General features: G+C 37.0%; 1 protein-coding gene across 2 annotated transcripts in view; it reads right to left on the bottom strand.

Annotated features, from left to right (window-relative positions):
- The window catches only part of myo7ab (myosin VIIAb), a 43,050-nt gene that overhangs the window by 16,649 nt on the left and 15,283 nt on the right, over window positions 1–11,118 (bottom strand). The window contains exons 7-22 of one of the 2 annotated variants that reach the window (XM_016477344.1): window positions 10,549–10,691; window positions 10,360–10,473; window positions 9,555–9,708; window positions 9,369–9,445; window positions 6,980–7,099; window positions 6,738–6,880; window positions 6,398–6,608; window positions 6,087–6,222; window positions 4,930–5,036; window positions 4,482–4,523; window positions 3,624–3,761; window positions 1,625–1,783; window positions 1,337–1,429; window positions 1,156–1,250; window positions 982–1,066; window positions 678–896 (exon numbers count right to left, since the gene is read on the bottom strand). In XM_016477344.1, coding sequence (XP_016332830.1) covers window positions 678–896; window positions 982–1,066; window positions 1,156–1,250; window positions 1,337–1,429; window positions 1,625–1,783; window positions 3,624–3,761; window positions 4,482–4,523; window positions 4,930–5,036; window positions 6,087–6,222; window positions 6,398–6,608; window positions 6,738–6,880; window positions 6,980–7,099; window positions 9,369–9,445; window positions 9,555–9,708; window positions 10,360–10,473; window positions 10,549–10,691 — 2,036 coding nt within the window. The remainder of the gene's footprint in view (window positions 1–677; window positions 897–981; window positions 1,067–1,155; window positions 1,251–1,336; window positions 1,430–1,624; window positions 1,784–3,623; window positions 3,762–4,481; window positions 4,524–4,929; window positions 5,037–6,086; window positions 6,223–6,397; window positions 6,609–6,737; window positions 6,881–6,979; window positions 7,100–9,368; window positions 9,446–9,554; window positions 9,709–10,359; window positions 10,474–10,548; window positions 10,692–11,118) is intronic. The other variant, XM_016477345.1, reaches the window with a different exon arrangement.

Genomic DNA, 11,118 nt, shown 5'->3' with positions numbered 1-11,118 from the left:
TGGGTGGATGGATGGACGGATTGATGGATGGGTGGATGGATGGATGGACGGATTAATGAATGGATGGATGGATGGATGGATGGACGGACAGATTGATGGATGGGTGGGTGGATGGATGGATGGACGGATTGATGGATGGGTGGGAGGATGGATGGACGGATTGATGGATGGGTGGGTGGATGGATGGATGGATGGGTGGGTGGATGGATGGACGGATTGATGGACTGACGGATGGATGGGTGGGTGGGTGGATTGGATGAACGGATGAACAGACGGATGGATGGACAGACAGGTTGGTGGATAGATGGATGGATGGACGGATTGGTAGATGGATGGACAGATGAATTGGTAGATGAATGGATGGATGGATGAATAGACGGATGGATGGATGAGTGGATGGATGGATGGATGGACAGACGGATTGATAGATGGATGAACAGACGGACAGACTGGTAGATAAATGGATGGATTGGTAGATGGATGGATGGATGGATAGATGGACTGATGGATGGGCATATGAATGGATGGATGGATGGGTGGGTGTTTGGATAGATGGATGGATGGATGGATGGATTGATTGATGGATGGACTGATCGACAGACAGATGGATGGATAGATGGGTGGATGGATGAATAGATAGATAGATAGATAGATAGATAGATAGAATGTAGATTTACCTCCAGTCTGAGACGCTTGCATAGTCTATGTGCTATCATTCCTCGTGCATAAGCCTGGATTGTCAGGACAGCATGGAAGCGCTTTGAGAACGTCCGCCGCACCAGGAAGCCACGGCACCAGGCCTGGAGCAGAGTTATGCGTGTCCTGGAAGCTCGGTACACCAGGTACAACTTCCGTGACCTGTACAAGGCCTGGAGCCGCAAGAAACCTACACACATCTGAAATGAAAGGATAATTATAATCAGACAAAACCTCAGTGCATATTATCTCTGCTTAGGTTTCATTGAGATCATGCCAACTCACCACAGCGTAGTGCTTTCTAGAGATGTAGCCTCTCCATATTCGCTGGATTAATGTCACAGCCTTTCTAACCCTTAGGAAGTTAGTTCTAGAAAACAAAGATGATAATTTGAAAAGATGTTGTTTTACATGTAATTTTTTTTTCTTTTTTTTTGTCTGCTCTTCTTTTTCTCGTACCTCTCTTTCTGACCTCTCACAGTCTTCTGGATGAGAATGACCTTGTCAGTGATGGCTTTATCTCTTTCAATTTCCAACTGCATGTCATGATGATCCTACAGCAAGTATAGGCCAAGTATACAATTTGTCACAAATATAAAACAAAGCCAAATCTGCAGAAAAATGTTTATTTGTGGCAAACCTTCAGAAAGATTTTTGTCTTTCCTATCTGCCAATCATCATCTCTCTGCAGAACTGACACAACAATGTGCTGACAGGTCCCTCGCAGATCTTCCTGTAAGAGGACACAGATTCAGAGCTACCTCCTAAAAGCAAATTGTCAGCACTTGTCAAAAAAAATCACCAGATGGCAATTCTAAGAGTGTGCACAGAAAAAAAGCTTTGATAAGAGCTGTCAAGCAAACAGAATACTCCAGACCTGCACGTCACATCTGTTGACTGCATTAACACAGTAATGCTTTAGACTCGCCTGTTTGTAGGCTGGTTTGACCCCAGGCATAAGAACCCGATAATGATCCACAAACTCAGCGAATGTGTAGCGTATGGGATATCCAGCTCTGCGTATTCGGATAGTTTCCATCATCCCGGAGTAGCGTAACTGCCTGACACACAGTCCTCTATCAAACATCTGCAGAGGAGAGAATGAGTGCTGGTATTTCTTCTGCAAAATTAGGATTATATCTTCTGTTAAGACAATATATCCTATTATCGATTTGTACAATATATCAATTTATCTTTTTTGTAACAATTAAGATTTTTGTAAACTTTAAGCATATATCTAACAAAATGTAACTGTAAGAAAAAAGTAAGAAAAAATATTCTCTGCAAAAAACACTAGTAAAAAAAAAAAACTATGCCATAATTTATTTAAAACATTTATTTCATACTAATAAGTACTTTAAATCCATTAACATATTTTTTGACATATCAAAACTTGCTGATATAAAATTATAATTAAACTTGGAGTAGGCTATTTCTTTATTGCACAATGCACATTTCTTAATATTAAACCTAAAATGTGTTTTAATGTCACTATTGATGAGGATTGTACGATCTTTGAATAATATGTCTTTAAATGCAAGATATTTAAAGTGTACCTGAAGTATACTTGCAATAGTTCCACTTTAACACAATCAAATATACTTCAGCATATCTTTAGTTGGACTTTAGCACTACCTCCGCACAATTAAAGTGCAATAAGTACAAAATTAGCTGTTCCAATTTAGCAGACTTTAAGTATACCACTTTAGTATACCAAAAGTACAAAGTACAAAATCAATGTATTTCAAATACATTTTAGTATATTTTTTCACTAAGGAAACCTTGATATCAATTTTACTTTTAAATGTAACTTGTTTTAATAATTTGTTGATAATGTGACTGGAAAACAAGACAAAAATACTGAAAGAAGAATTTTAGATTTTTTTCTAATCCAAATCAATCAATCAATCAATCAATACATCCATCCATCCATCCTCAATACCACTTGTCCTATGCAGGATCGTGGTAAATGAATGAATGAATGAATGAATGAATCCATCCATCCATCCATCCTCAATGTCATTTGTCCTATGTAGGATTGTTGTAAATAAATAAATAGATAGACAGATAATAAATTGTCATGAATTCGGTCTATGAACTTCCGTTCACTCACCACCAGAGGTCACCCGCTCACCAGATGGACTCTCACACTACACCAGGGGTGCCCAAACTCGATCCTGGAGGGCCGGGGTCCTGCAGAGGTTAGCTCCCACCTGCCTTCAAGTTTCTAGTATGCCTAGTAAGAGCTTGATTAGCTGGTTCAGGTGTGTTTAATTGGGGTTGGAGCTAAACTCTGCAGGACACCGGCCCTCCAGGATCGAGTTTGGGCACCCCTGCACTACATCTCTCTCACTGCTGAGTATTGTTCTGCGTTTATCACTCTCTTAGTGATAGCTGCTTTACGGAGCCATTTTGTGTTTTCATAGTCTAGTGTATCTAGTCTTGTTATTACCTGATTCCAGCCTGTGTACCTTGGATTATCTATTGTTTTACCATTCGGACTCTGTTTGCCCCTGCCTGGACTATTGCTGCGTACCTGGATTATCTCTCTTTGCCTTGCCCTGTTGGATATTGTTCGCCGGAGTCTGATCATGTCTGTCCTTGGACTACTCTTGTGTTTTGCCCGTGCCATACCTGTTTGCTGGTGTTTCGACCCTGCCTGTGTTATTGACCACATCTCTGTCTAATAAAGCTTGCAAATGGATCTGCACGTCTCTCGTCTCGTTCGCCCTGTTACATAAATCAACCCATTCTCTATAGTATACCATTTGTCCTATGTAGTGCTGTGGTAAATAAGGAAAGAAAGAAAGACAGAAAGAAAGATTGGCCGTGGGCCTTCACATCATCCTCATTGTTGAGCCCTAATTAAATGTTTAAATTATCTGCATCTTATCTTCAAACACACACAAAGACACTGTTTTACTCACCATGGGCTTTTTGAGCTCATTGGGTTTAATACAGCGCACAAAGAAAGGCTGAGACACGCTCAGCGTCCTCATGAGCAGCTCGAGTGAGCGCTTAAACTGACTGCTCAGAGTCGGGGAACGCTTCCTTGTCTCCATTCCCTGAAAACACAGAAATTCTCCCATTAACTTCACACAAAAATAAGTTAAACTCACAAGAGAGGACCTCACACAAAAACACACATCACAAAAGCAATCACACAAGACTACAACAAATACCCATATTACACACATCACAAAGACACCAATTCACCTTCCTGTGTGGCCCTTTTTTGGTCCAATCTTTTCTTCTTTCTTTCCTGCCTTTAATAAATTTACTGTTTTCATACTCTCTCCCTCTCTCATCACATTTCTTCGGGATCTTCATTGGTTGCTTGTATCCTTCTCTGTCTACCTCTCTCTTGCTTTTATTCCATACACTTTACATGCAAATGCTTTAAGAAGGCATTGTAAAGCAAATCTAGTAGTTTCTCCCTTCCTCAAACTTCACTCAGCGCCAGGAAAAAGAGTAAATGGAATTTCTCTCTTGTAAAAAAACAGATTAACTCAAAATAATGCTGAAAAACACCAATGAGAACAAGCCGCATCTAACTTGAAACAGAATCTGCCTGTGATGACTAATGTTTTTCCTCAATTCATCTGGAGAATAATGCCGCTGTTAGAGCTATTAAATTATTCTGTCAGCATGCCCTTACCGACTACTTCAACAGAACCCATTTCCAAAAGAGAAGAAAACCACAGGAATGAGTTTTAGTAAGGGACTATTGAGAAAATGTAGTTCAACAGGAGTCTGAGAGGGACACAAACCACGCCATTGATTACCTTTTGAAGGGATGCAGTGGGCTCCAAATAGCCACACAGAAACTGAGGTAAAAAATAAGGTAAAAGATTGAGTGACAGAGTGAGGATAGAAGAGAGAAAGAGAGAGAGACAGAGACAGAATTGGGCCAAGTCTGTTGAGAATCAGCCAAGAAAGATTAGGGCTGACATCACCACAGAGAGAGAGTGAGTTAGAGCAGCAGGGTTAGTCAGACTGAGTCATGTTAAAGACTAGGCTAAAGTTCTAGCATTTGTAGCAGTCACTTCTCTCGTTCACTGTGTGTTTTTCCAAGGGCAGTTATACTAGCACACGTCTTTGCTTTTAATATGCAACCCTGACATAAACCTGCATGGCCAGTATTTGGCCCTCAGAGATCTGCGGCCTCGCTGGCATGTCGTGAGCATATTAATGCTGAGCAAATATGGATTCGGTATTGGAAAAGGGCATCACCATAGCAACATCAGCTTGGAAGATCTGCTTGATGAACTTGTTTTTGGATGAGTGCACGAGCTGGATGATGTCACTGTGGAGGCTGTCTCGGTTTTTCTCCAGGAAACCTGAACAATGAACCAGGAGGAGATTATGTTACCTTTTCAATGGAAACATAAATATTGTCATTCTTATTTTATGATAATTTTTAATATGATGAATATGGGATAAAGTACAGCTAGATGGCTATTATTGCAAAATTGATGCCAAAAGAGTGTGTCATCCTGATAGGGCTTTATGATGCTATAATGACAGACTGATTGTATATTATTCTTGCTTGCTTATTAAGCAGCTATTTAGTAAATAAGGAAAATAGTCATGAAGTGTTGATTTGAGTTGAAATTAGAGACTGAAAAGTGGCAAATAATTATATTGTATAATATTATATAAATTGCACTACTGTTCAGAAGTTTAGGGTCTGTAAGATAATTTAATATTTTTCAAAGACATCTCTTATTCTTTACCATGGCTGTATTTATTTGAGCAAAAAAAAAAAAAAAACAGTAAAAACAACAATATTGTGAAATATTATTCCAATTTAAAATATCTGTTTTTTGAATTTAACATAATTTAATGTAATGTATTCCTATGATGGAAAAGATGAATTTTCAGCAGACATTACTCCAGTCTTCAGTGTCACATGATCCTTCTGAACTTATTCTGATATGTTGATTTGGTGCTCAAGAAACTTATTATTATCAATGTTGAAAACAGTGCTGCTTAATATCATTGTTGAAACCGATCATTTTTTAGGACTCTTTGATGAACATAAAATAATGTCACTCTTGATCAATTTAAAGTATCCATGCTTGTGTATATTTTAGTGTATGAAAAATATATTTATATATTATGTTTATAAATATAAACAATTGCTGAATAATCATATAACTCATATTATTAACAACAAAATTATTTCACTTTGAGAAACTACTGTATTCTCAAATATTTGCAAGGACAGTGGTTTAGAGATTAGAAACTGAAATTATGCATAGAAATTAGATTTTTTTTGTATTTAAAATGTTTTTACATTGTTGTGCCTTCTTTTGTTGTAAAGAGCTATACAAATATATGTATTATTATTACTATTATTATTAACTGTTTAATTCAGTAATGTGTACCTTTAGTTTCATAGTGCACCACTCCAGCAAAGTGCTGAATGCCAAACTGGGTCTCGTGACTGTGCTTAGGAGGGATGTAGTTGGTATTAAGTTTGTGCTGGGAGTTCAGCTTGTTCAGCATGGTAGCATCTGTTCCCTACGAAACACAGCATGAACAGAAACACAGCACACAGTCATGGCTAGATATCCACTGTTCAACTGATAAATAAAAAAAATGATGTAAGATAGGTACTCAGAACTGAACCAGCTATGTTCTGTGGTGCTCTATGGAAAGTCCAAATGCACAGCACATTAACAACCTCAAACTTTACCTTTGGGAACTTGCTCTCCTCATCAATAAGGGAAATGATATTCATAGGTTTGATGGCAATCATATCCAAGGCATCCTGGTTGTCGGTGAACTCGATGTGCTGCCAGTTGATATCTTCCAGGTTGTACTCCTCCTGCTCCAGCTTGAAAACGTGGCGAACGAAGAATTGCTGCAGGTTCTCGTTTGCAAAGTTGATGCACAGTTGCTCAAAACTACAGCAGGAATGAATAAGATTAGTACCAGTTTGACCAAAAATGCCTTTTAGGTGCAAGATCTGAGGCAGACGGGTTGTGTTTGCAGAAATTAAAACAATCTAGAATTTTTTATTTACTAGTACTCACCTGTTAATAGTGAAATTCTCAAAGCCGAAGATGTCGAGCAGGCCTATAGACCTGCAAACAGTCTTGTTTTCTGTGGAAGGAGCCCTGTAGATGGCGGCATTGATTTTATCCACTATCCACACAAATAACCTGCCATAGATTCCCTGATGGAGACAGAAATCGCCCACTTAGTGGATATTGATGACTTCTGTGACAAACTGAAAATCAAAACTGGGCCGTTTATTGATTGGGAACAATCTCACCTTGACAAAGGCGTCACGGACATCCAGCCCCTGCTCCACGCTGAGAGGGGTGGACACACTTTCACCCCTGGTGATCAGTGTACGTGTTGTCAGACATGTCATGACGTCCTGAGGGTCTACCTGCAGAAAGAACCAGCATAGTTAATTGACAGCCGACCAATTCAATAACTGGTCAAAGGTAAATATATTACGATATGAAGGCTACATTTAAAAAAAAATACAGAAAGGTCATTGAGTACAATATTAATATATTTATTTAATATAGCAATACACTGTTAAAATTAATGTTCCGAAATAAATAAGATTTTTTTTGTAACAGCATAGATGTGAAAAATGATTAAAATTGGTTCATTTATTGATTTATGTATTATCAAATTTGATTAATAGGGTCGAATTCAGCTCATTATAATGACCTTGTTAAAAAAAAAAACAACCTCTGGATAACACTTTACTTAAAGCCGTTATGTATAATTCATTATAAAAGTAGTTTTAATGCATTAATTATGCCTTGTAATGCACCTTATAATGTACAATCTCATGAATAATTGTAACCACAGTTAATACATTATAACACTTATCAATTAATTGATACACTACTATATTTTAAATTTGGTTATAATTATTTATGACAAGATATAATGTATTAAAATGCACATTATGAATAATTATAATGCATTATAGCCTCTAATAACCTTTTAATGCATTATACATAAAGGCTTTAAGTAAAGTGCTACCAAATATTTTTTTTTATATTGAAAGTGTTTGACTAATGCAAAAATTATAACATTACTTTATGTTCTTACATCTGTCAATGCAAAATCTAATTGAGCCCACAAAACATATTATTAAATATTTATATTGAATTTATTCATTAATTTATTCATAATAGTATTGAAAGTCAAATTTTATAATCTACAGAACTTTTAAGATAAATAGAAATTTTACAAGCAATAAAACACTCAATTTTTTTTACGGTGTAATAATTAAAATATGGTGCACTGAAAAGTGTATTGATTCTCAAGTGTCCCTTCTGATTATGCTTGTGATGTTTTATATCTTACCACCAGAGGGCAGACGTAAGCAAAGAAAATGATTTTAAGACGAGCCACAGCCATGTAAAACAAACTGAAAACAGAACAAAGATTGTGGACAGTGGAAATATGCAGAAAGACGTAGAAAGCATAAAGACTGACAGCAGAGTGCTGCCGGCAGGAAGTCTGAACAGACTCGTCACGCTGTGCCACTGTCTACGATAATAACGTTAGAATGAAAGTCTGATGCTCACTAATGACTACATTTATCTCGAACTCCCCTCCCTCAACTACACAGATAACGCAGTACCACAGAGCTAATGAGAGAGATGAATCTGAACAAGACAGCAGAAACAAACCCCTTCAAGTAACAGCAGTGTTGAGATGGCAATAAATGGATGCAAAAATGTGATTAAACCAAAGCTAATAGACGTGTAGAATAGTTAGTGCAGAGCAATGACCTTTTACTTTATTCACATTTGTTATTCTACACAATTCTTCAGTGGAAAATATTCAGCGAACGTTACCTGACCTTACCTAGGTTGTGTGGTTTATTGGTTAATGTTAACTAATGTTATTTGAGCATAATTTTAGCAACTCACATTCACGTCTTGCTCCATTGTAGTAATGAAGGCCCACTTTTCACCATTCACTTAATTTCATAGCTTAAAATAAAGTCTCAGACTCGAATATCTTGTTTCTATGGAAGCTAGATATAAAGTTTATAATACGAAAGTCACATAATGAGATATGAATATACACTATGAGACATAAGGTCATAATTGTGAAATATAAAGTCGTAATTACAAGAAAAATGTTGCTATTGCGAGATATAAAGTAACATTGTGAGATATAAAGTCAGAAATATGAGAAATAAAGTTGCAGTTATGAGATGGAAAATATACAGTTGAGATATAAAGTCACAATAATGCAAAACAGTCAAATTGTGAGATAAAGTCACAATGCACGATATAAAGTCGCAATTATGATAAATAAAATATCAGTTGTGAGCTACAAAGCCAAATTGTTAAATATAGTCAATAATGTGCAACAGTCACATTTTGTGATATAAAGTCGCAATTACAATAACTAAAATGGTTAATAAGACACATTGTGAGATATAAGTCATAAAATCAAGGAAGACTCACTTTGTGAGATATGAAGTCGCATATTACGAGGAATATAGTTGCAGACAGTTACCTATTTATTTTTATTTTTTCACTCTATGAGGTGGAAATGAGCATCCATATGTTTCACTCAAACGAATATCACAGTACGGAAGAAAAAAAAAAAAAAAGGGTTTCAAATGGCCATTCATGTGACTTTAAAGCTCTCTCGTGCATTCACATGAACCTCACCTCCAACAGCGTGGCTGCTTTGGCCAGGTCAGGTGAGCTAACCACCACACAGGTATCCAGGTTCTTCAGTGTTCGAGCTGTTGGGATAACACAAACGATATGTGCAATTTAGCTTGTCTGTCACCTCTTGTGGGTGAACAATTATTAATAATAACATCTTTCATAAGTTCCATTAACACTATCCACCTTCAAAGCGCAGGTTGCCCATATGCAGGATGGCAACCAGCAGTTTGGAGATCTCCCAGTTTTCAGTGTCAGTAAACATCAGGACCTTCATGGCTGACAGAATGCTGGAGTACTCCTTCATATCATTCCTCCCCTCACACACTGTACAGTTTCCCTGAATGACAGGCCAAGAGAGAAAGATAGAGCGTACACGCACACGCAAGCCTTTTACACACTCTCTTGGTTCCTCTACTGCCACTAGACCGATATCAACAAGCAAGATATGTTTTCTTGTTATATTAACGGAACAGTTCACTCAAAAATCTGTTATCATTTACTCTTTCAAACCTGTATGACTTATTCTTGTTTCAAACCTGTATGACTTATTTTCTTCAATGGAACACAAAAGGAGAAATTTTGAAGAATGTCCTGGCTGCTTGTTTCCACACAATGAAGGTGAATGGGAGTTGGCGCTGTCAAGCTCCAAAATGACAAAAAGCACAATAAAAGTATCATAAAGCAGTCAATATGACTTCAGAAGACATGGAATACAGTACACAATTCATATGGGCCACCTATATACAACTTTATGCCATTTAATTTGTCATTGGAGAAAGACAGACCCAGTTTTTTTTTGTATATTCTTCAGAATAATTACATTTTGTGTTCCACAGAAGAAAGCAAGTCATTCAGGTTCAGAACTACATGAGAATTTTCATTGTTGGGTGAACTATTCCTGTAATGGAAAGATCTATTCAAATGCTTTCATAAGGTACAAGAAAATGCATAAAAGTGCATTAGTGGTCTGATAAAAACAGGCCCTCACCATAGTAAGATAATTGTAGTCTTTGGCCAGGCCCAGGCCTAATTTAGTCTTCTGATCAGGGCTCATGCCTGCCAGCATACAGTAGAATATATGGTAGTTCCTCTCATCAGCTGCCTGCAAAGACAGTTAAATATAATCACATCACCATAATCAATAGCATGATATAGAGTTCTGCCGATCCTCTTTCACCTGTCTGCAAACTCTTGATTTCTCCAGCAGGTACTGCTCAATCTTTGCCCCCTCGATAGCTCCTTGCTTGTTGAAGTGAATGTCTACGTATTTTCCAAACCGACTGGAGTTGTCATTGCGTATAGTCCTGGCATTACCAAATGCTGTGGGAACAGGGTAAACAAAGGAACAAATCACCATCCCACGGTGTTAGAAATTTATTGAAGACAAAGAAGAACAGCAAAGTATTTGCTACAGTTACAAAGCCCTGCTGACTTTCATACATGGTTGAACAAATTTGTGAATTCAAGGCTCTTTTTTTCCAATCACGAGTTTGAATTTGAATTGAGAATACACCGCAGAAAACATTTTCTAATTCCTCTCTCTATACAGTATATACACACTTTGAATTTAATTTACATATTAATATACATTTCTTGCATATATACTGTAAATATATATATATATATATATATATGTGTATAAAGTTGTGCTCATAAGATTACATACCCCTTAAAGAATATGCAAATATGTTAATAATTTTAACTAAATAAGAGGGATCATGAAAATTGCATGTTATTTTTATTTAGT

Source organism: Sinocyclocheilus anshuiensis, unplaced genomic scaffold (genome assembly GCF_001515605.1).
Source record: "Sinocyclocheilus anshuiensis isolate Anshui unplaced genomic scaffold, SAMN03320099.WGS_v1.1 scaffold412, whole genome shotgun sequence".
NCBI lineage: Eukaryota > Metazoa > Chordata > Actinopteri > Cypriniformes > Cyprinidae > Sinocyclocheilus > Sinocyclocheilus anshuiensis.
This window is presented reverse-complemented; position numbering and strand designations above follow the sequence as displayed.